The sequence below is a fragment of the Vidua macroura genome, chromosome 35 (assembly GCF_024509145.1).
Source record: "Vidua macroura isolate BioBank_ID:100142 chromosome 35, ASM2450914v1, whole genome shotgun sequence".
Classification (NCBI taxonomy): Eukaryota; Metazoa; Chordata; class Aves; order Passeriformes; family Viduidae; genus Vidua; species Vidua macroura.
Window position 1 is genome coordinate 673,870 of NC_071605.1, and position 25,172 is coordinate 699,041.

At 54.8% G+C, this 25,172-nt stretch overlaps 1 protein-coding gene across 10 annotated transcripts in view; it reads right to left on the reverse strand.

Annotated features, from left to right (window-relative positions):
* DTNB (dystrobrevin beta) overlaps positions 1-25,172 on the reverse strand; it is a 188,488-nt gene that overhangs the window by 123,342 nt on the left and 39,974 nt on the right. For 7 of the 10 annotated variants that reach the window (XM_054002118.1, XM_054002116.1, XM_054002114.1 and 4 more), the window contains one exon: positions 17,444-17,568. In XM_054002118.1, the coding sequence (XP_053858093.1) occupies positions 17,444-17,568 (125 nt within the window). Of the gene's footprint in view, positions 1-15,791; positions 15,845-17,443; positions 17,569-25,172 lie in introns of all 10 variants that reach the window. The other 3 variants (XR_008441023.1, XR_008441024.1, XR_008441022.1) reach the window with 1 other exon arrangement.

A 25,172-nucleotide genomic window follows, 5' to 3' on the forward strand; every position in this document is an offset into this window, starting at 1 on the left:
AGACCACGGAGCTGCTCCAGGGCTGGAGCCAGGCTGGGAGAGCTGGGGCTGCTCACCTGGAGAGGAGAAGGATCCAGGCAGAGCTCAGAGCCCCTGGCAGGGCCTGAAGGGGCTCCAGGAGAGCTGCAGAGGGACTGGGGACAAGGCCTGGAGGGACAGGAGCCAGGGAATGGCTCCCAGTGCCAGAGGGCAGGGCTGGATGGGAGATTGGGAATTGGGAATCGTTCCCTGGCAGTGTCAGGAGGATGCCCAGAGCAGCTGTGGCTGCCCCTGGATCCCTGGCAGTGCCCAAGGCCAGGCTGGACACTGGGACACCCTGGGAATGTGGGAATATGAGAATGTGGGAATGTGGGACTATGGGACTATGGGAATAGGGCAGATTCATCCCTGCTCTCTTCCACAGTGGGAAACTGCCAGCTCCTGCCCTTTGTTCAAGCAGGGAATGAGAGAAACGTGGCTCGGCTTCCCTGGACAATCCCAAAATCCCAGAGTCACTGAAACTGGGGAAATCCCTCCCAGCCCATCCAGTCCAAATATGCCCAATCCCCACCTTGTCCCCAGCCCAGGGCACTCAGTGCCACATCCAGGCCTGCCCTGGACACCTCCAGGGATGGGCACTCCAAACCTGCCTGGGCAGCCCCTGCCAAGGCCTGCCCAGCCTTTCCAGGGAGAAATTCCTGCTGCTGTCCACCCTGAGCCTGCCCTGGCCCAGCCTGAGGCCATTTCCCCTTGGCCTGTCCCTGTTCCCTGGCAGCAGAGCCCGACCCCCCCTGGCTGTCCCCTCCTGGCAGGGAGCTGTGCAGAGCCACAAGGTCCCCCCTGAGCCTCCTTTTCTCCAGGCTGAGCCCCTTCCCAGCTCCCCCAGCCCCTCCTGGGGCTCCATTCCCTTCCCTGGACACGCTCCAGCCCCTCCAGGTCTCTCCTGGCAGGAGGGGCCCAGAGCTGCCCCCAGCCCTGGAGGTGCCCCAGCAGTGCCAGCCCAGGGGACGGGCACTGCCCTGGCCCTGCTGCCACCCCAGAGCTGCCACAGCCCAGGGGCCAGTGGCCTCTTGCCCACCTGGGCACACCTGGGCTCGTGCCCAGTTCAGCTCTGAGCTCCCCATGGAGCTGCTCCAGCTGCTTTTTCCCTGTGCCCCCTGCTCCTGATGCCTCTCAGGAGCAAAGATCCCAAAGATCCTCCCTGACAAAGGAGGCAGAGAAAATCACAAACAACTTCTAATCCACCAACAATGTAGGTTAAAAACGTCTAATCCAAAAATAGCAGCCTAAATTTTTGCCAAAGGGAAGCATTTCAAACGTGTTGGGATCTGACAGTGCCTCTCTACCTGCCTGTTCCATGTGCCTGGGCAGGAGGCTCAGGGATTGATCTCTGTCCTCTGGAAAACTGCAAATTGAGGGGGTTTTAGCAGCAGGAATGACAAATTTCAGTGTTAATTTCACAGGGTTTGTAGTAATTTTGAAGGTGATTCTGTTCCGGTGGTCAGAAATAAATTAAAGAGAAGTTAAAGAACAATCACAAACCCGAGAATATAAACAGATAATTGGGATTTTACAGATGAGAACTGAGGAAAATCAATCCCTGAGGACTACTGCAACACCTGGTGACGATCAATACAATTTATTGCACAGACTGTCGAGTTTCTGAGCAGTTTTATCTCCACACCTCTGCTGGTTTTTATCTCACAGCCAATTCCTGTGAGTGCCACATCCCCAGCAGGGCAGGGAGCAGCTGCCTCAGCCGGCTGCTTTTCCAGCTGGGAAATGGAGCAGCTCAGCAGCAGCAGCAGAGGTCACCGTGCCTTCATCCCCTCTGCAAGCTGTCCCGGGAAATCTGCTTCCCCCGGGAATGCCGGAGGGGACGGGGGTGGATCCACAACGCCCCCGCTGAACGCGGCTCGGGATGGGGCGTTCCCTGCCCGGGGCTCTGCCCTGCCCTGCCCGGAGCTGGGGAACGGGGAAAGGGAAAAGGGAACGTCTGGGGTGTTCCCTGTGCCCGGAGAGAGACCCCGAGCACAGCCCGAGCTCACCCCGAGCTCACCTCGAGCTCACCCCAAACATACCCTGAGCACATCCCGAGAACACCCCGAGAACAGCCCAAACATACCCTGAGCACACCCCAAAAAACACCCTGAGCACATCCCGAGAACACCCCGAGAACAGCCCAAACATACCCCGAGTACAGCCCAAAAAACACCCTGAGAACAGCCCGGGTACATCCTGAGAACAGCCCGAGCTCACCCCAAAAACACCCCGAGAACAGCCCAAACATACCCTGAGCACATCCCGAGAACACCCTGAGAACAGCCCAAACATGTCCCGAGCACATCCTGAGTACACCCCGAGCACATCTCAAAAACACACCAAAAACACCCCCAAAACATCCCCCAAAACACCCCGAGCTCACCCCAAACATACCCTGAGCTCACCCCAAAAACACCCCGAGAACAGCCCAAACATACCCCAAGCACACCCCCAAAAAACACCCTGAGAACAGCCCGAGCTCACCCCAAAAACACCCCGAGCTCACCCCAAATATACTCTGAGCACATCCTGAGCACACCCCGAGCACACTTCGAACATATCCTGAGCACACCCCAAAAACACCCCAAAAACACCCTGAGAACACCCTGAGCTCACCCCAAACATACCCTGAGCACATCCTGAGCACACCCCGAGCACATCTCAAAAACACACCAAAAACACCCCCAAAACACCCCGAGCACACGCCAAACATACCCTGAGTGCACCCTGAGCTCACCCCAAACATACCCTGAGTGCACCCCAAAAACACCCCCAAAACACCCCGAGAACACCCCAAACATACCCTGAGCACACCCCGAGCACACCCCAAACATACCCTGAGTGCACCCCGAGCTCATCCCAAACATATCCTGAGCACACCCCAAAAACACCCCGAGAACAGCCCGAGGACATCCTGAGAACACCCCGAGCACACCTCAAACATACCCTGAGCACACCCCAAAAACACCCCCAAAACACCCCGAGAACACCCCAAACATACCCTGAGCACACCCCGAGCACACCCCAAAACCACCCAAAAGCACCCCGAGCTCACCCCGAGCTCCCCCCTCCTGTCCGAGCGGCTCCTTCAGCCCCCGAGCAGCGCGTCCGTCCCTGTCCCAGCTCTCCTGAATCCCTTTCCGGACGGCTCCTCCATCCCTCCAAGCTGAATTCCTGCCCGAGGTGATCCTCCTGCATCCCTCGGGGCCGACCCTACAGAGCGCGGGGAGCTGATCCTACACAGCTCTGGGAACTGACCCTACAAAGCTCAGGGAGCCGATCCCACAAAGTTCGGGGAGCCGATCCTACACCACTCTGGAGCCGATCCTACAGAGCGCAGGGAGCTGATCCTACACAGCTCTGGGAACTGACCCTACACAGCTCTGGAGCCGACCCTACAGAGCGAGGGGAGACGATCCCCAAAGCTCTGGGAGCCGATCCTACAAAGCCCTGGGAGCCGATCCTACAAAGCCCTGGGAGCCGATCTTACACAGCTCTGGGAACCGACCCTACAAAGCTCTGGGAGCCGATCCTACAAAGCCCTGGGAGCCGACCCTACAAAGCGAGGGAAGCCGACCCTACAAAGCGAGGGAAGCCGACCCTACAAAGCTCCGGAGCCGACTCTACAAAGCCCTGGGAGCTGATCCTACACAGCTCTGGAGCCGATCCCACAAAGCTCGGGGAGCCGACCCTACAAAGCTCCGGAGCCGACTCTACAAAGCCCTGGGAGCTGATCCTACACAGCTCTGGAGCCGATCCCACAAAGCTCGGGGAGCCGACCCTACAAAGCTCTGGGAAGCCGATCCTACAAAACCCTGAGAGCCGACCCTACACCACTCTGGAGCCGACCCTACAAAACCCTGGGAGCCGACCCTACACCACTCTGGAGCCGACCCTACAAAACCCTGGGAGCCGACCCTACACCACTCTGGAGCCGACCCTACAAAACCCTGGGAGCCGACCCTACACCACTCTGGAGCCGACCCTACACGGCTCCCAAGCCGCCCCTGCCTGGCTCGGAGCGATGCCCCCAGCTCGGATCGGTGCCCCCGGCTCGGAGCGTTTCCCCCAGCTCGGAGCGTTTCCCCCGGCTCGGAGCGATGCCCCCAGCTCGGAGCGTTTCCCCCGGCTCGGAGCGGTGCCCCCGGCTCGGAGCGTTTCCCCCGGCTCGGAGCGTTTCCCCCGGCTCGGAGCGTTTCCCCCGGCTCGGAGCGATGCCCCCGGCTCGGAGCGTTTCCCCCAGCTCGGAGCATTTCCCCCGGCTCGGAGCATTTCCCTCGGCTCGGAGCATTTCCCCCGGCTCGGAGCGTTTCCCCCGGCTCGGAGCGATGCCCCCGGCTCGGAGCGTTTCCCCCGGCTCCGGGCGATGCCCCCGGCTCGGAGCGTTTCCCCCGGCTCCGGGCGATGCCCCCGGCTCGGAGCGTTTCCCCCGGCTCCGGGCGATGCCCCCGGCTCGGAGCGATGCCCCCGGCTCGGAGCGATGCCCCCGGCTCGGAGCGTTTCCCCCGGCTCCGGGCGCCGCTCCGGGGCCGTTCCCGGCCGCCAGACCCCGCTCCGGGGCCGGTCCCGCCGCTGCCACGACCCGAGCCCGCCCGGGAGGAAGCGGAGGGGCCCCGGGTGCTCCCGGAGGGGCCGGGCCCGGGCCGGGCCACCCACCTGCGCCCGGTGCCCGCTGCCGCTCATCCCGGCCCGGCTCCATCCCGGGGATGCGCGCTCCCGCGCCGTCTCCATGGCAACGGGCCCGCCGCGGGAGCGCGCATCTCCCGGGCACCGCCAGCGCATCCCAGAAAACGCGGCCCGGCTGCTCCGGGGGGAACCGGCCCGCGGCAACAGCCGCGAAATGGTTCTTAATATTGGTGTTTTGTTGTTTTTTTTTCAGTTGGTTTTTTTCAATTGTTTTTTCAGTTTTAATTTTCCTGCTTTTCAAGTTCTCGTTCCTTACAGATGTTTTTTAGATCTACCCCACGTCGCTCTGTTGGAGGGAGGAGGAAACAGCCCGCAGCTGCCTACGAGGGGTTGTTTAAGAAACAAACAAACAAAAAAAAAAAAGAGGATCACAGAATGAAAAAACAGCTTGGGAAAGAACACCCCAAGCTCACCGGGTCCAACCTGACTGACCAGATGATTATATTTCACTCCATCCTTCCCCCTGAACAAGTTAATATAATTAAATATAATAACTATATTAATAATATATTAATATTAATAATAATTACATTAATATTAATAATATAGTAAATATAATATAAAATAAATTACTATAAAGGCACAAAACCTACTCTTCCACACCCAACGAGTTAATATTAAATAAATTGCTATAAAGGCACAAAACCTACTTTTTCACACCCAACGAGTTAATATTAAATAAATTGCTATAAAGGCACAAAACCTACTTTTTCACACCCAATAAGTTAATATTAAATAAATTGTTATAAAGGCACAAAACCTACTTTTTCACACCCAATAAGTTAATATTAAATAAATTACTATAAAGGCACAAAACCTACTCTTCCACGCCCAACAAGTTAATATAAAATAGATTACTCTAAAAGCACAAAAGCCACTCTTCCACACCCAATACTCATCGAGAAATGCACCCACACCGAGGGGAGCTGGAAAAGCTGGGCTTTAGGGGGGGAATGTCCTGGTTCTCCTGAGCCCATCCCGTGCCAGCTCCTTCCACTGCCCCAGGCTGCTCCAGCCCGGCCTTGGGCACTGCCAGGGATGGGGCAGCCCCAGCTCCTCTGGGAATTCCGTGCCCCCCCAGGCTCATGGGGAAGGATTCCTTCCAGTAAATCAACAAATTTATTATTATCATTAACAAATGACTCATAAAGTGCCTGTGTAAAGGAGGTTTTTGCACCACGAAATGTGGCCCCGGGCACACACACAAAACCAACCGAGCAAAACCCTAAATGGCACCCACCTCCCCCAGCTCTGAGGGGCCCTGTGGGTTTGTCTAAAGCCCAGAGTTTGAAATCCAGAACCACCCAGTCCCAGGCAGGGCTGGGGCAGAGGGGACCCACCCAGCTCCAGCCCCTTTCCACGGGCAGGGACATTCCCAGGGGGTTGGTGGCACTAAAGAGAAGTGTTTATCCCACCTCTTGTCTCGAGCAGGAGATTCCTGACTGGAATCAGCTTGGCTCCAGCCAGGGCTCGGTCCTTGCAGGTACAGAAGGGTCCTACAGGGTTAGCACGGGCCCACGAGCGCAGGCAGGGCTACGGGAGGGTGATGATGGCCACCAAACCAACAGTGGCCACTCCTGGGGCTGGGGAGGCCACGCGGCCCCTCGCCATCGCTGCCAGGGAGCAGCCTCGTGGTGCTGGGAAAGGGCCGGGGCAGGGTCGGGGTGAATTAAGGAGAATGCAGAAGAAATCCTGAATAAACCCCTGAGAATCAAACCCCAGAGCTGGGGGTCCCTGGTCCTTCTGCTGGGTGATATCCCAATATCCCAATAGCACAGTATCCCATATCCCAATATCCCATTCCCAATATCACAGAATCCAATATCCAATATCCCAATATCTCAATATCCCAATATCACAGTATCCAATATCCAATATCACAGTATCCAATATCCCAATATCACAGTATCCAATATCCAATATCCCAATATCTCAATATCCCAATATCACAGTATCCAATATCCAATATCACAGTATCCAATATCCCAATATCACAGTATCCAATATCCAATATCACAGTATCCAATATCCCAATATCACAGAATCCAATATCCAATATCCCAATATCTCAATATCCCAATATCACAGTATCCAATATCCAATATCCCAATATCCCATTCCCAATATCACAGAATCCAATATCCAATATCCCAATATCTCAATATCCCAATATCCCAATATCACAGTATCCCATATCCCAATATCTCAATATCCAATATCACAGTATCCAATATCCAATATCACAGTATCCAATATCCCAATATCACAGAATCCAATATCCCAATACCTCAATATCCAATATCCCAATATCACAGTATCCAATATCCAATATCACAGTATCCCATATCCCAATATCACAGAATCCAATATCCAATATCCCAATATCCAACATCCATTATCCCAATATCCAATATCACAGTATCCAATATCCAATATCCCAATATCCATTATCCCAATATCACAGTATCCAATATCCAATATCCCAATATCCAATATCCCAGTATCCCATATCCAATATCCAGTATCCCAATATCCAGTATTCCAATACCCAGTATCCCAGTATCCTGTATCCCATATCTCAATATCCCATATCCCATATCCCAATATCCCATAATCCACATCCTATATCCCATATCCCATACCCCAATATCCCATAATCCACATCCTATATCCCATATCCCATAACCCAATATCCCATATCCCATATCCCATACCCCATATCCCATATCCCAAATCCCAATACCCCATATCCCGTATCCCATACCCCATATCCCATATCCCAAATGCCAATACCCCATATCCCATCCCATACCCAATATCCCATATCCCATACTGCAATACCCCAACATCCCATACCCCATACCCCATATCCCATATTCAATACCCCATATCCCATATCCCAATATCCCGTATCCCATACCCCATACCCCATATCCCATACCCCATATCCCATATCCCATACCCCATACCCCATATCCCGTATTCAATATCCCATATCCCATACCCCATACCCCATACCCCATATCCCATATCCCAAATCCCAATACCCCATATCCCGTATCCCATATCCCAAATCCCATATCCCATATCCCAATACCCCATACCCCATATCCCATATCCCATACCCCATACCCCATATCCCGTATTCAATATCCCATACCCCATACCCCATACCCCATATCCCATATCCCAAATGCCAATCTCCCACCTCCCATCTCCCAGCAGCCCTCCCTCCCCGCCGTGCCCGTGCCCAGTGCCCGCCATGGAAAGGCAGGAGAGGAGCTCAGCTGGAGCCAGGCTCGGCTGGGGCAGGGAGAGCAGCTCCTGCTGCACATCCCGTCCAGATCCCAGATCCCAGCTCCTGCTGCACATCCCGTCCAGATCCCAGATCCCAGATCCTGCTGCACATCCCGTCCAGATCTCAGATCCCAGCTCCTGCTGCACATCCCGTCCAGATCCCAGATCCCAGATCCTGCTGCACATCCCGTCCAGATCCCAGATCCCAGATCCTGCTGCACATCCCGTCCAGATCCCAGATCCCAGATCCCAGATCCTGCTGCACATCCCGTCCAGATCCCAGATCCCAGATCCCAGATCCTGCTGCACATCCCGTCCAGATCCCAGATCCCAGATCCCAGCTCCTGCTGCACATCCCGTCCAGATCCCAGATCCCAGATCCCAGCTCCTGCTGCACATCCTGTCCAGATCCCAGCTCCTGCTGCACATCCCGTCCAGATCCCAGATCCCAGATCCCAGCTCCTGCTGCACATCCAGCTCCAGATCCCAGATCCCAGCTCCTGCTGCACATCCTGCTCCAGATCCCAGATCCCAGATCCTGCTGCACATCCCGCTCCAGATCCCAGCTCCTGCTGCACATCCTGTCCAGATCCCAGATCCCAGATCCCAGCTCCTGCTGCACATCCTTCCCAGATCCCAGATCCCAGATCCCAGCTCCTGCTGCACATCCCGTCCAGATCCCGCTCCAGATCCCAGATCCTGCTGCACATCCTGTCCAGATCCCAGATCCCAGATCCCGCTCCGGATCCCAGATCCCGCTCCAGATCCTGCTCCAGATCCCAGATCCTGCTGCACATCCTGTCCAGATCCCAGATCCCGCTCCAGATCCCAGCTCCCACTCCAGATCCCAAATCCTGCTCCAGCTCCCAGCTCCTGCTGCACATCCCTCTCCAGATCCTGCTCCAGATCCCAGATCCCGCTCCAGATCCCAGATCCTGCTCCAGATCCCAGATCCTGCTGCACATCCTGTTCCAGATCCCAGATCCTGCTCCAGATCCCAGATCCTGTTCCAGATCCCAGATCCTGCAGCACATCCTGCTCCAGATCCTAGATCCTGTGGCACATCCCGCTCCAGATCCTGCTCCAGATCCCAGATCCTGTGGCACATCCCGCTCCAGATCCTGCTCCAGATCCCAGATCCTGCGGCATATCCCACTCCAGATCCTGCTCTAGGTCCCAGATCTGCTCCTGCTCCTGTCCCAGCTCCAGCTCCAGCCCCTGCTCCAGCCCCTGCTCCTGCTCCTGCTCCTGTCCCTGCTCCTGCTCCTGCTCCTGTCCCTGCTCCTGCTCCTGTCCCAGCTCCAGCTCCTGCTCCTGTCCCAGCTCCAGCCCCTGCTCCTGTCCCAGCTCCAGCTCCTGCTCCTGTCCCAGCTCCAGCTCCAGCTCCTGCTCCTGTCCCTGCTCTCAGCCCCTGCTCCTGCTCTGGATCCTGTCCCAGATCTGCTCCTTCTCCTGTCCCAGCTCCAGCTCCTGCTCCTGTCCCAGCTGTGCCGTGGAACAGCAGAAAAACACTCCTGGGAAAACCAAACCCACAGGTTACTCCAGCCACGGCAGGGACACCTCCCACTGCCCCAGGTGCTCCCAGCCCGTGTCCAGCCTGGCCCTGGGCACTGCCAGGGATCCAGGGCCTGCCCACCCTCACAGGGAACAATTCCCAACTCCCAAGACCCCATCCAGCCCTGCCATGGGGTGGCTGTGCCAGCTCCATGACCCGTTCAAATCAAAGATTGAATGTCAGAAGTTTGCATCAGGTGGGTCCAAAGTCATACCCCAAAACCCCACTGAGGTGATGGAGCTCTTGAAACGACTCCTCCCAGACGAAAAGTGATCCATGCCAACACCAGCTCTGCTTTACCATGCCCACACAGGCAGCAGTGTCGGAACCCAAGGTGTCCCTCAGACACTCTTGGATGTTCCGGGCCCAGGTCAGAAGCATTTGAGACCCTGGCATGCAGCTGGAAACCCCTGTGGCTTTGAATCTGATCCATTGCACAATTTACCAACCTTGCAGGAAGAACAAGAAATCACAAAAGTTTAGATATTATAGTAGAAGTAGTCACGAAGTGAAAGGAAGGATCTTTGAGTGCTGTACAGGGGGGTTTAGGCCTTGTGCAGAGGGGTCTGAGTTTTGTACATGGGGGTCAGAGGTTCTAAGATGGAGGGATTTGGGCGTGCCCTGTCCTCCTTCTTTCTCCTTCCTATTCCCCATGTTCATGGTGATGTTGGCACTCACAGATTGGTTTAGAGTAGAAAGCCACTGTTCAACATAGGTGATAGGCATTGGGGAAAAACTGTAAACATTTAACACGTGATGTGTGATATAAAAGATGGCACCAGCCCCTTGGGAGAGGAAGACGAAGGGAGACGAAGACGGAGGGAGACGGAGAGAGACACAGAGGGAGAAGGAGTCAGGGACAATGTCAGGGAGTCTGTGTGCCTTGAGATTATTGCAATAAACTGCCTTGAGACCACACAACTGAAGACTGCTGAGTCTTTCTTTGAAGGCACGGGTTGGAGGAGAGACTTTTCCACCTCCCAGAGTCACCCCAATGTGGGGGAAGGCTCCGGCACAGCAGGTGCCCTCTTCCTCCATCCCACACTCTGTCATCCCCAAAAAGGGCAGCCTCTGAGCTCTGTGCAGTGAGCTGACACCTGAACCCAAATGTGATTCGCGTGGAATTACTCTCCAACAGTCAGGAAACTCCCACCCAGGCACAGAATCCCTGAAAAGGAACAGGAAAATCCCTCCCAGCCCAAGCTGTGCCCCTTCTCCTCCTTGTCCCCAGCCCAGGGCACTCAGTGTCACATCCAGGCCTGCCCTGGACACCCCAAACCTCCCTGGGCAGCCCCTGCCAAGGCCTGAGCACCCTTTCCATGGAGAAATTCCTCCTGGTGTCCACCCTGAGCCCTCCTTGAGGCCATTTCCCCTTGTCCTGTCCCTGCTCCCTGGGAGCAGAGCAGCAGCTACAACCTGGAGGAGGATGCAGGGAGATCAGGGACTGCAGAATGCACCAAACCAGCAGGAAGTGGCAGAATTTCCATTTTTGCTAGTACTGACTCAGCCTGGCTGCAGGAATGCAGGTGAAGGTGGCTCCAGAAACACTCCCTTTTTCCTGGAAACGTGAGGGAAGCAAATCCCTGATTGCCTCAGGGATGCACATCTGGGGCTCCAGCAGTGGATCCAGCAAAATCCCTGACTCTGAGGCTCCAGTAACATTTCTGTCTGCATTTTTCACATCTCCTAAAGCACTGAGAAACACTGAGATAACAGAGCTTCCACCACACAGGGAGCATCGGCCTGACTGGAATTCTGAGTGGATTTAAAAACACTCTTGTCCTGGTCTTAAAGGCCAGCCCCAAAACCCCCAAATCCCTGGGCATGGAAAAACCCGCAACAGCACCGGGGCCAAGCTGAGCCAGAGGACACAGCCTTAAGCTGCACCAAGGGAAACTGAGGCTGGATATTAGGGGAAAGTTCTTCACAGAAAGGTGATAAAGTTCTGGAATGGCTGCCCGGGGAGGTGGTGGAGTCACCATCCCTGGGTGTGTTTAACAAAGCCTGGATGTGGCACTGGGTGCCAGGGTTGAGTTGAGCTGTTGGGGCTGGGTTGGACTCGATGCTCTTGGAGGTCTCTCCCAACCTGGTGATTCTGTGAATTCTGGGAATGCTGATCTCCACCTTGTCCCCAGCCCAGGGCACTCAGTGCCACATCCAGGCCTGCCATGGGCACTCCAAACCTGCCTGGGCAGCCCCTGCCAAGGCCTGCCCACCCTTTCCAGGGAGAAATTCCTGCTGCTGCCCACCCTGAGCCTGCCCTGGCCCAGCCTGAGGCCATTTCCCCTTGGCCTGTCCCTGTTCCCTGGCAGCAGAGCCCGACCCCCCCCGGCTGTCCCCTCCTGGCAGGGAGTTGTGCAGAGCCACAAGGTCCCCCCTGAGCCTCCTTTTCTCCAGGATGAGCCCCTTCCCAGCTCCCCCAGCCCCTCCTGGGGCTCCATTCCCTCCCCAGCCCCTCGGGAAGGTGAGTCCCTCTCCACAGCTCATTCCCCCATCGCTGCCCCTCTGCCAAACCACAGCCTGGAAACCACTCACAGCAACTCCTAACTCATTGTTTACATTCTTTCTACCCAGTTTTGTGTTTCCTCCCTCCCTCAAAGAGCACAGCTGGGGTTTTTCCCCTTCCAAGCCTTGTTTTCCCTGGAACCTTTGGCCAAGTATTGTTGAACTGCCCCTAGTTACTAATATTTCCGTTCTTTATTTACTCAGCTGCAGCAGAGCTCAGCTCTTCTGGAGTCTCTCCCCCTCTTTGTTTGAGGGTGCTGATGTTGCTGCAGGTGCTGATTCCCTCACACAAATCAAACCAAATCAACCCCTGGTCCCTGGCACCCCAAGAGTGACTCCCTGGGGCCTGCAGCAATTCCTGTTTGGAGCTGAGTGCCAGCAGAAAACCCTCACCTAAAGCCAGGGCAGGGGGTTTATGGTTGGATTTGTTGTTTCACTGGTGTCACAGAAGCCCAAAGGCCTCGTGTCCCTCACAGAAACCCCAGTGGGTCCTTTTTGTCCCTGTGATGTCCATGGGATATGAGTCCCTGCTTGCAGGATCTCTGCACAGGTCGGTGTGTGCTGTTCCAGAGCTGTCCTTGGGGCATCAGGCCCCATGTCCCAGTCCTTTGGCTTTTTGGGGCACTGCTTTTCACATTTCATTAGAGCTGTCAGCACACAGCAGATGTCTCTGAGCAGCTGTCCCTGTCCCCATGGCCCTGTCCCTGCAGGAGGTGGGACAAGTCACACTGCCCCTGTCCCTGCATGTGCCCAGCCCTGTCCCCATGGCCCTGTGCCTGCAGGAGGTGTGACATGTCACACTGCCCCTGTCCCTGCATGTGCCCAGCCCTGTCCCCATGGCCCTGTGCCTGCAGGAGGTGTCCAACCCTGTCCTCATGTCCCTGTCCCCATGGCCCTGTCCCTGCAGGAGCTGTCCACTCCTGTCCCCACTGTCCCTGTCCCTGCAGGTGCCCAGCCCTGTCCTCATGTCCCTGTCCCCAGTGTCCCTGTCCCCCTGTCCCTGTCCCTGCAGGAGGTGTGACATGTCACACTGTCCCTGTCCCTGCAGGAGGTGGGACATGTCACACTGCCCCTGTCCCTGCATGTGCCCAGCCCTGTCCCCATGGCCCTGTCCCTGCATGTGCCCAGCCCTGTCCTCATGTCCCTGTCCCCCAGTGTCCCTGTCCCCATGGCCCAGTCCCTGCATGTGCCCAGCCCTGTCCCCATGTCCCTGTCCCCAACATCCCTGTTCCCATGGCCCTGTGCCTGCAGGAGCTGTCCAGCCCTGTCCTCATGTCCCTGTCCCCAGTGTCCCTGTCGCCCTGTCCCTGTTCCTGCAGGAGGTGTGACATGTCACACTGTCCCTGTCCCTGCAGGTGCCCAGCCCTGTCCTCATGTCCCTGTCCCCATGGCCCTGTCCCCATGGCCCTGTGCCTGCAGGAGGTGCCCAGCCCTGGGAAGGAAAGGCAGAGATGGATTGGGAAGGAAAGGCAGTGATGGATTGGGAAGGAAAAGGCAGAGATGGAGCAGGAAGGAAAAGGCAGTGATGGATTGAGAAGGAAAAGGCAGAAATGGAGCAGGAAGGAAAGGCAGAGATGGATTGGGAAGGAAAGGCAGAGATGGATCAGGAAGGAAAGGCAGAGATGGAGCAGGAGGGAAAGGCAGAGATGGATTGGGAAGGAAAGGCAGAGATGGATTGGGAAGGAAAGGCAGAGATGGGTCAGGAAGGAAAAGGCAGAGATGGATTGGGAAGGAAAGGCAGAGATGGATCAGGAAGGAAAGGCAGAGATGGAGCAGGAGGGAAAGGCAGAGATGGATTGGGAAGGAAAAGCAGAGATGGAGCAGGAGGGAAAGGCAGAGATGGATTGGGAAGGAAAGGCAGAGATGGGTCAGGAAGGAAAAGGCAGAGATGGATTGGGAAGGAAAGGCAGAGATGGAGCAGGAAGGAAAGGCAGAGATGGAGCAGGAAGGAAAGGCAGAGATGGATTGGGAAGGAAAGGCAGAAATGGAGCAGGAAGGAAAGGCAGAGATGGAGCAGGAAGGAAAAGGCAGAGATGGAGCAGGAAGGAAAGGCAGAGATGGGTCAGCAGGGAAAAGTCAGTGCCAGGCTGGGAAGCTCAGGATTGCCTGTTCCTGGCTGGAAATCCAGAGCAATCCCAGCTCCTTCTCCCCCAGCTCCCGTGCTCCACCACCACCCCAGCTGAGCCACTGCCCCTTCCCTGTGTCCCTGGCTCTGGAATGTTCTGGATCCACTGAGTCCTGGCACAGGAAGGAATTCCTCGAGCTGGGTGATCTGAGGCCCAGGTCAGACCTTGGCTCAGGGTTTTGGGATGAGCTCCTGCAGCCTCCCTGGGCACAGGCACTTCCCACAGCATCCCTGGCTGTCTTCACACCTCTGCCATTCCCAGTTGCTCCAGGCCCTGTGGAGTTCTGACACTGCAAACTGCCTGTTCTCCCAGGAATGCTGGGGAGAGGCAAGAGGAAAACCCACAGGGGAAAACGTGAATGGATTCCAGTCTGATGGGACTGGAAACAAAAGGTGTTTGTGGTGAGGCTGAGCTGGGCCCTTCCCTAAATCCAGATCTGGGGCTATGGTGAGCTCCTGGCACTTCCTGGCCAAGGCAATGCCAGGTGGGAAGGGAAAGGCAGAGATGGGTTGGGAAGGGAAGGGAAAGGCAGTGATGGGTTGGGATGGAAAGGCAGAGGTGGATTGGGAAGAGAAAGACAATTCCAGGTTGGGAAGAGAAAGGCAATTCCAGGTTGGGAAGGCAAAGGCAATTCCAGGTTGGGAAGAGAAAGGCAATTCCAGGTTGGGAAGGCAAAGGCAGTGAATGGAGGGAAAGAAAAGGCCATGAGCTGTTGGGAAGAAAGAGGCTGTGAGCTATTGGGAAGGAAAAGCAGTGATGGGTTGGGAAGGGAAAGGCAATTCCAGGTTGGGAAGGCAAAGGCAGTGAAATGTAGGGAAGGAGCAGACCAGGAGCTGTAGGGAAGGAGCAGACCAGGAGCTGTAGGGAAGGAGCAGATCAGGAGCTGTAGGGAAGGAGCAGACCAGGAGCTGTTGGGAAGGAGCAGACCAGGAGCTGTAGGGAAGGAGCAGATCAGGAGCTGTAGGGAAGGAACAGACCGGGAGCTGTAGGGAAGGAACAGACCAGGAGCTGTAGGGAAGGAGCAGATCAGGAGCTGTTGGGAAGGAACAGATCAGGAGCTGTAGGGAAGGAACAGACCAGGAGCTGTTGGGAAGAGGACAGGAGGTGTTGGGAAGGAGCAGACCAGGAGCTGTAGGGAAGGAGCAGATCAGGAGCTGTTGGGAAGGAACAGATCAGGAGCTGTAGGGAAGAGGCCAGGAGCTGTTGGGAAGGAACAGGCAATGCTGTGCACCACGGACAGCCCTGTCCCTGGGCTCTGATGAGCCATTTGTTTGGAGAAGGGGATGAAATCCTGAGATCCCACTCCAGCTCTGAGCAGCAGCAGGACTGAGCCCCGGGTTCTTTCCAATTTGAGTGCAACTGCCCCAAGGAAAGCAGAGCAGAGTTTATATTCCATGGACTCAGACCAGTCCCTCCCTGCACGGCACCAGGACAAGCTCTGGGAGAGGGGGGAATCCTCAGGGAGGCAGGAACTCCCTCAGGGAGGGAACCAGCACAGAGCAAAGCAGGAAACAGCCCCAGGCTGGGCTGGGACCAGCCCAGGGTGCAGCTCTGGAGCTCTACACTGCTCACAGCACGAGGGAAAGCTCTGCAGCTCTCACCTGTCCAGCACTTGGGCAATTTAGCCTCCAGCCTTTCCTTGGGGAATGCCACACTGTTAAAGGAGTGAGCAGAAGAGGCAGTCAGTGGAACTGGGGGGGGCCTGGGCAGCACAGCCTGACTGGGGTGGGCACAGGGGCAGGGACATGCTTGTCCCAGCACTCAGGGACTGGAACCACTCCCAGAGGAATCTGAAGCAGAGATCAGCTCCCCTCACTCTCAGGCTGCAAATGGCTCCACCCTCGTGGAAAGGGGAGTGCTCCACTCCCCTGGAATTAGATCCCAGTGCTGCTCCTCCTCACCCTCTCCTACAGATGTGAAGAGTTCTCCTCCAGCCCCTGTAGGACACTAAGATTTATTTGGGGACTCTCTTCAGTTTGTCTGGGTCTTTCTCTCTCGGTTTTCACTCGTGAGGTGGGACCTGACAAAGTGGGGAAGCAGAGTGACCTCAAACCAACACCGGTGCAGTGGTTTTCCACTCAGCCCATCCCACCAGTCCCACAGTGAGGTCACAGCAGCAGGGTGACCACAATGCCACGGAGAGAGGACAGGGATGCGAGGCCACGGCGCCAGGCAGCACCAGGAGCTGACCCACGTGTCTGTAGGTCCTCATTTATCTAATTTAATTTACAATAAATGAGAAAACAGAGCCCCATCCAGCACAGGGAGCAGTGGCAGGTGCCACTGGCGGGCACAGGGAGGTGCCAGAGCTGCAGGCAGGACGCAGCCAGGCCTGGCTGCAGCTGCACCAAACACCTCCTGCAGCTCTGAGGCTCCTCACAAGCACAGATTCTCCAGAGGAACATTTCCAACACAGCAGTGAAAAAACCTGAGAGCCACTGCAGGCCCAGGGCTGCCCCCCACCCCAAGCCCAGGGCTGAGGAGGGGGCTCAGGGCTGAGGAGGGGGCTCAGGGCTGAGGAGGGAGCTCAGGAGGGGCTCAGGGATGGGGAGGGGGCTCAGGGGTGGGGAGGGGGCTCAGGGCTGAGGAGGGGGCTCAGGAGGGGCTCAGGGGTGAGAAGAAAGCTCAGGAGGGGGCTCAGGGCACTCACACGATGTGCACCAGGTCTAGGGGGGGCTCAGGGGTGGGGAGGGGGCTCAGGGTACTCACACAATGTGGGCCAGGTCTGGGGGAGTCAGGAGGGGGTTTGGAGCTCAGGAGGGGCTCAGGGTACTCACACAATGTGCATCAGGTCTGGGGGGGCTCAGGAGGGGGCTCAGGCTGAGGAGGGGGCTCAGGAGGGGCTTAGGGGTGAGAAGGAAGCTCAGGAGGAGCTCAGGGTACTCACACGATGTGTACCAGGTCTGGGGGGGCTCAGGGGTGGGGAGGGGGCTCAGGAGGGGCTCAGGGGTGGGGAGGGGGCTCAGGAGGGGCTCACACAATGTGAGCCAGGTCTGGGGGGCTCAGGAGGGGGTTCAGAGCTCAGGAGGGGCTCAGGGGTGAGAAGGAAGCTCAGGAGGGGGCTCAGGGTACTCACACGACGTGCACCAAGTCTAGGGGGGCTCAGGGGTGGGGAGGGGGCTCAGGAGGGGCTTAGGGGTGAGAAGGAAGCTCAGGAGGGGGCTCAGGGCACTCACACGATGTGCACCAGGTCTGGGGGGGCTCAGGGGTGGGGAGGGGGCTCAGGGGTGGGGAGGGGGCCCAGGGTACTCACACGATGTGTGCCAGGTCCAGGGGCCTCTCGGGCTGCTCGGGGAACAGCGGCCGGGGCGGGTCCCTGCTGGGCACGCAGCCCAGAGATTTGCTGATGGCGTGGCTCAGCTTCTTGGCCGGGGATTTCTGGGGGGACAAGCACAGGAGCCAGGTGAGCACAGGAGCCAGGTGAGCCCCGGCCAGGTGAGCCCCAGCCAGGTGAGCACAGGGGCCAGGTGAGCACAGGGGCCAGGTGAGCCCAGCCAGGTGAGCACAGGGGCCAGGTGAGCCCAGCCAGGTGAGCCCAGCCAGGTGAGCCCAGGAGCCCGGTGAGCACAGCCAGGTGAGCCCTGGCCAGGTGAGCACAGGGGCCAGGTGAGCTCCAGCCAGGTGAGCCCGGCCAGGTGAGCACAGGGGCCAGGTGAGCCCCACCCAGGTGAGCCCAGCCAGGTGAGCACAGGAGCCAGGTGAGCCCCAGCCAGGTGAGCACAGGGGCCAGGTGAGCACAGGGGCCAGGTGAGCCCCACCCAGGTGAGCCCAGCCAGGTGAGCACAGGAGCCAGGTAAGCCCCAGCCAGGTGAGCCCTGGCCAGGTGAGCACAGGAGCCAGGTGAGCCCAGCCAGGTGAGCCCCGGCCAGGTGAGCAAAGGGCCAGGTGAGCACAGCCAGGTGAGCCCCACCCAGGTGAGCCCGGCCAGGTGAGCCCAGCCAGGTGAGCAAAGGGCCAGGTGAGCACAGGAGCCAGGTGAGCCCAGCCAGGTGAGCACAGGAGCCAGGTGAGCACAGGGGCCAGGTGAGCCCCAGCCAGGTGAGCACAGGAGCCAGGTGAGCCCGGCCAGGTGAGCACAGGGGCCAGGTGAGCCCAGCCAGGTGAGCCCAGCCAGGTGAGCCCCAGCCAGGTGAGCCCGGCCAGGTGAGCACAGGGGCCAGGTGAGCCCAGCCAGGTGAGCACAGGAGCCAGGTGAGCACAGGGGCCAGGTGAGCCCCAGCCAGGTGAGCCCAGCCAGGTGAGCACAGCCAGGTGAGCCCGGCCAGGTGAGCCCAGCCAGGTGAGCCCAGCCAGGTGAGCACAGGAGCCAAGTGAGCACAGGAGCCAGGTGAGCCCCAGCCAGGTGAGCCCAGCCAGGTGAGCACAGGGGCCAGGTGAGCCCAGCCAGGTGAGCACAGGGGCCAGGTGAGCACAGGAGCCAGGTGAGCCCAGCCAGGTGAGCCCAGCCAGGTGAGCACAGGAGCCAGGTGAGCACAGGGGCCAGGTGAGCACAGGGGCCAGGTGAGCCCCAGCCAGGTGAGCCCGGCCAGGTGAGCACAGGGGCCAGGTGAGCCCAGCCAGGTGAGCCCGGCCAGGTGAGCCCCAGCCAGGTGAGCACAGGAGCCAGGTGAGCCCGGCCAGGTGAGCACAGGAGCCAGGTGAGCCCGGCCAGGTGAGCACAGGAGCCAGGTGAGCCCCAGCCAGGTGAGCCCGGCCAGGTGAGCACAGGGGCCAGGTGAGCCCAGCCAGGTGAGCACAGGAGCCAGGTGAGCCCCAGCCAGGTGAGCCCGGCCAGGTGAGCACAGGAGCCAGGTGAGCCCAGCCAGGTGAGCCCGGCCAGGTGAGCACAGGAGCCAGGTGAGCCCAGCCAGGTGAGCCCGGCCAGGTGAGCCCGGCCAGGTGCAGCCAGAGACACCTGTGACACAGGAAAGGAGGAGCAGAAACGCCGGGGTTTGCTCCAGCCTCCTGGAATTCAGCTCCGGGCGGCTTTCAAGGGCTCCAGCAGCGGGAATGGGAAGTTTTAACAAAAGCACGTAGGATCAGGAAAGAAACCAATTGCCTGGGGGCTCTCCAGGAACGAACCCCACCCCGCTGAGGGATTTCTGCACTCGCTCGGAGCACACCGGGGGCATTTTGAGGGGAGGAGCAGTCACTTCCCGATTTTCTGTGCTTTACAGGCAGAGCCAAGGCGGGGCAGTGCTGGGGCAGGCAGGAGTGATTTCATCTCCTTCCACAACTCCCCTCGGTTGTGCCAAATGGCCTCACAGGACCAGGGACCCCGGGTCCTTGGCAATGCTGGTGACAAGTGCGGCCACACCCACAGGAATGACCCAAAAATGGGCTTTAAATCCCATCCTGGCTTAGAATTAATTGTGAAAACGATGCTGCGCTCGCCGAGCTCCCAGCAGGGACACGGGAACCCTGGTGATGGTCGTGTCCAACCCGAATAATTCCAAGGTCATGGGAGCTCAGACTTCACCTGGCAGCTCCTCCTGCTGCTCTCCCTCACTGCCATCCCAGGAGAGGGCAAGCCCTGGCTAAAGGCTGCTGTGGAATTCATTCCTTGCTGCTCCAGAGTGCAGCTGGGACCAGCTCCCAGGTGAAAATTCAAACTAACACTGGCTCAAACAGGAGTTAGAGCCAACACCTGGCAATTGCTGGCAGTTAACACCAGTTACTCACAGTGGGGTCCATCCCTCCTGATGCCCAGCCCGCCCCTGCCCTGGAGGGGCAGCCTCATTCCTGGAGTTTTTATTTGTCAGCCCGCAGCTCCATCCTGGGAAGCAGCAGAACTGTGTGAAGGCCCCAGAGAGCCTCTGGAGCCCAGGGAATGGGCCTTGGTCCTCCCAGTACCATCAAATCCTGAAATGGTTTGTGTTGGAAGGGACTTAAAGCTCATCTCATTCCAACGCCCCCCCCCCTGCTCTAATTACTTTGAAATCCTATGAAAATCACAATTTAATTTTATGTCACTTACGGACCCCAGAGGGAATTTTAATTATGCACACAGATGTGATTATTCCAAATTTAAAACCCTAGTTCTCCTAAATTAATTCTCCACCTGCTGGAAACGTCCACGTTTATTTCTCTCTGAATTTGTTCATTTGAGGGACTCATCAGGACCTGGAGGGACAGGGGATGGCTCCCAGTGCCAGGGGACAGGGCTGGGTGGGAGATTGGGAATTGGGAATTGTTCCCTGGCAGGGTCAGGAAGGTGCCCAGAGCAGCTGGGGATCCCTGGATCCCTGGCAGTGCCCAAGGCCAGGCTGGACACTGGGGCAGCTGGGACAGTGGCAGTGTCCCTGCCATGGCAGGGGTGGCACTGGCTGGGCACTGAGGTCCCTCCCAACCCAAACCAGTGTGGCATGCCATGATTAAGCACTAATTAGCAATCAGGAGCACGTCCACGGCTGATGAGCCCAAGGCACAGAAATGACAAGAGGCCACGAGGCCTCCCTGACCCCCCCTGGAACGGAGCTTCCCCCCAGGATGTTCGGCCAGAGCAGCTCCTTCGCCTCCCCTGCCTGTCCCGGTGCCAAGGCAGCCGTGCCAGGCTCCTCCTCTGCTTTGTCCCCAGCACTTTGGGACAGGGCTGTGTCACCCTGGCCCCAGCAGTGCCCCGGGCAGGGGGGACAGCCCCGAGCTCCCTGCAGAGCTGCCCCAGGGTGGATGTTGGGAACAATTCCCACCTGGAAAGGGCTGTCCTGGTGGATTCCCCATCCCTGGAGGGGTTTCAAAGCCCTGTGGATGTGGCACTTGGGGACAGGGGGCACTCGTGGCCTGGGCAGTGCTGGGGGTGGTGGGACTCAGTGGTCTCACAGGGCTTTTCCAACCCAAATGAATCCAGGGTTCCATGATTTTTATAAATGTTACAAAAAGCACAGAATCAGCTTTCTGAGATCCCTTCTTCAGCAAACTCACAGCCTTTGCCATATCCTTGGTGAAGGATATTTCCTCCCCACCAGTGAAGGACACTCACCTTTTGCTCACATCTACCAACCAACATTCCAATAAACTGCTCCTGCTCCTCCCTCTTCCTGCACGGAATAATAAAACCCATGGCAAAGGTTTGCCACGAGTCATTGTAAGGGCTCAGGGAATCAAGAATTCTAAATCCTTCCAGGGATGGGCACTGCAAAGCTGCCTGGGCAGCCCCTGCCAAGGCCTGCCCAGCCTTTCCAGGGAGAAATTCCTGCTGCTGTCCACCCTGAGCCTGCCCTGGCCCAGCCTGAGGCCATTTCCCCTTGGCCTGTCCCTGTTCCCTGGCAGCAGAGCCCGACCCCCCCTGGCTGTCCCCTCCTGGCAGGGAGTTGTGCAGAGCCACAAGGTCCCCCCTGAGCCTCCTTTTCTCCAGGCTGAGCCCCTTCCCAGCTCCCTCAGCCCCTCCTGGGGCTCCGTTCCCTTCCCTGGACACGCTCCAGCCCCTCCAGGTCTCTCCTGGCAGGAGGGGCCCAGAGCTGCCCCCAGCCCTGGAGGTGCCCCAGCAGTGCCAGCCCAGGGGACGGGCACTGCCCTGGCCCTGCTGCCACCCCAGAGCTGCCACAGCCCAGGGGCCAGTGGCCTCTTTTATTCCATTTTCAGTCCCATTTCTCATTGCATTCAGTCTCATCTCTCTAGGGCGTTTCTTAACTTGGTAGCTTTTACCACACCACACCACAAACACCTTAAAGCCAATCATCTAAAATTACCTCTCGTGGGTCCTGACACATCTTTTCTTCTCCAAAGTTCTATTTCTCCAAAGTATCTAGTCTTATTTGCCAAGCTGTCCTTTGAAACTTATTTCTATTTCCACTTCTCTCCCAACATCCATCCTATTCCACAGCATTTCTAAGTCGACATTTCTTACCTCAGTTTGCATACAAATACATCTACAAATAGATTTGTTATGTGTGTATATATTCTCTATGAACCTTCTGTCAAGTTTTTTTAAATTTCCTGATAAGAACATCCCGTTCTTATCCCATGGAAGCCCTTCCCAAGGCAGCCAGGGGGACAGAAATCCCAAATCCTGCATTCCTGACAGCAGGGGAGGGGCTGAGCCCCCCTCCAGGTGCCACCCCAGGTGCCACCCTGGATTGCCAGTGCCACATTGTCCCCGTGGCACAGGGCACAAATTAACCCCTGCTGATCCTCGGGGCCGCTGCTGTGTGTGCTGCCTCCTCCCTGCCTCAGGCTCCTCAGCCCACAAAGGAAAACCTGGGAAGTGTTTCAAGGTTTTCACCACTGAGCAGCAAAAAGGCTCCTTGAAAATGGAGTTTTACCTGAGCTTCTCCATAGAAAATCACTGCGGTTACAGATTTGAATGCATCGCACCACTGTGTTAAATATATAGAAATATATAAAATATCTCAATACTGTGTGCAGCAAAAAATTACCAAAGGTACCTCAATTTCAGGAAAAAGAAGCTATAAGTATGTACAAAATAATATATAGTTCATATATGTCTGTAAATAATATCTACTGTATGTGTATATGTACATACATATGTATATATGGGATGTAAATAATATCATATTTTATATATGTATGTACATAATAAATATTGTATATACGTATATTTGCGTGTATGTATATATGGTATGTAAATAATAATATATTTTATATATGTCTGTAAAGAATAAATATTGTATGTGTATATATGTATCTATTTTATTGTGTGTATGTATATATAGTATATAAATAATAATATGTGATATATATGTCTGTAAATAATAAATATTGTATGTATATATACACATATATATGGTATGTAAATAATAATATATTTTATATATGTATGTACATAATAAATATTGTATATATGTATATGTATATATTGCAGGTATGTATATATGATATGTAAATAATAATATATTTTATATATGTCTGTAAAGAATAAATATTGTATGTGTATATATACATATATATATGGTATGTAAATAATAATATATTTTATATATGTGTGTACATAATAAATATTGTATGTATATATATGTATATATTATATTGTGTGTACGTATATAGAGTATGTAAATAGTAATAAATTATAAATATGTATGTAAATAATATATATTGTATATATATTGTATGTCAATAATAATATATTTTACATATGTGTGTACATAATAAATATTGTATGTATATATATGTATATATTGTATTGTGTGTATGTATATATGGTATGTAAATAGTAATAAATTATAAATATGTATGTAAATAATATATATTGTATGTATATTTATACATATATATGCATATGTATGTATATGTGTGCATATATTTTATGTCTGTATTTATAGTATATAAATAAAAATATATTTTATATATTTGTGTATGTAAATAATATATACTGTACGTATATTGATACATATATATTTTTTATATATATTTATATGTGTATATATTGGATGTATATATAGCATGTAAATAATAATATATTTTTATATGTGTGTAAATAATATTTATTGTATGTATGTATAAACACACACATATATGTGTATATATACACATATGTATACATATATATGTATATGTGTGTCTATATTGTATTGTATGTATATATCATATGTAAATAATAATATATTGATATTTAATAATATTTAATCTTGTTATCATTTAATAATAATTAATTTAAATAATTAATATTTATCCAGGCAGTAATGTTATCAGTAAGTATAGTGATCCTATTTATCATTTAACTATGGAGATATTTATCATTAAGCTCATGCTGGGTCACAGGGCTCCAAACCTTTGAAAACACACCAGGCAAGTCAGAATGAGAGTGAAAAGCCAGGAAAGAACAATTCCTGTTTCACTGCAGGAGAGCAGCAGCCCCTCCCTGCTGCCCCGGGGGCTTCACAGCTCACCAACACGGGCCAAACACAAAATAAGGATTTTTTTTTTTTTTTAAATCAGGACTCAATTTAAATTTTCATTAAATTAACATGAATTATTTGGGGAAGTTAAAAAAAAAAATTAAAAGGATGGCACTGGATGAGCTTTCATGTCCCTTCCCACCCAAACCATTGCATGTTTCCATAGTTTAGACCTCTCTTTGTATTAAAAATCCCTGGATTTTTAATTAAAAAGCCTGGATTTATATGCATTTAAGGGAATAATAACCTACTGTTAGCTGGGATTAAACATTCCAGAAGTTTATTACCCACAGAGTTATAAAAATGACAATAGAATTTTCCTTTGCCTCCCAACTCCTGCCTGGTATTCAGCCCAATTTTCTAAATTAAACACTAATGCTCTAATGGCTCTTCCTTATGCAGATCACTATTAATTATAATCCTATCATCATCTGAACTTCTCTTTGAAGAAGGGGAAGGTTGGGCTTAATCTCCTGCCATAAAATAGGTTTTTCTCCATAAAACTGTCTGTAATTCCTTGAGCTGTGGTTATCATCCTGCCATCAAGCTGCACGTTACTGCTCAGATCCCTTCTGAAAGGCTTCTTAGCTTAGAGTTTTCCAGAAATACATTTACAGCTGGCAGGAGGAGAAGAGAAAAATGCAGGGATGCTGTCTTTAAAGATGCCACTGGACAAAGGTCCTGAACTCACGGCCACTGGTTTGGCTTTCTGGCAAGAGCAGCTGTAACTCCAGAACCCCTGAGGCTGGAAAAGCCCTGCAGGATCAGCTCTGAGTGCCACCTCCGGGAATTCCTGGGACACCTCCAGGGATGGGCACTCCAAAGCTCCCTGGGCAGCCGTGCCAGGGCCCTCTGCCCCAGCCTGGAACATTCCAGGGGCTTGTGGCGACCCAGGGGCTGGGCCTGGCACTCGGCCTGCGTGTCCCCCAGCCCATGGATCCAGGCTGTCCTGGTCCCTCTGCAGAGCTCCCAGCCCCCAGCAGATCCACATCCCACCCCGCCGGGGCTGTCCCTGAGCTGAGCCAGGGTGGTGCCCTCCATCCCCGTGCCCAGCCCGTCCATGAAGGTGTTGAGCAGGACTGAGCCAGGCCTGGTTCCCAGCTGGATGTGCCTCCACGGCCAGGTTTTTCCAGCCAGGAACAAGCAATA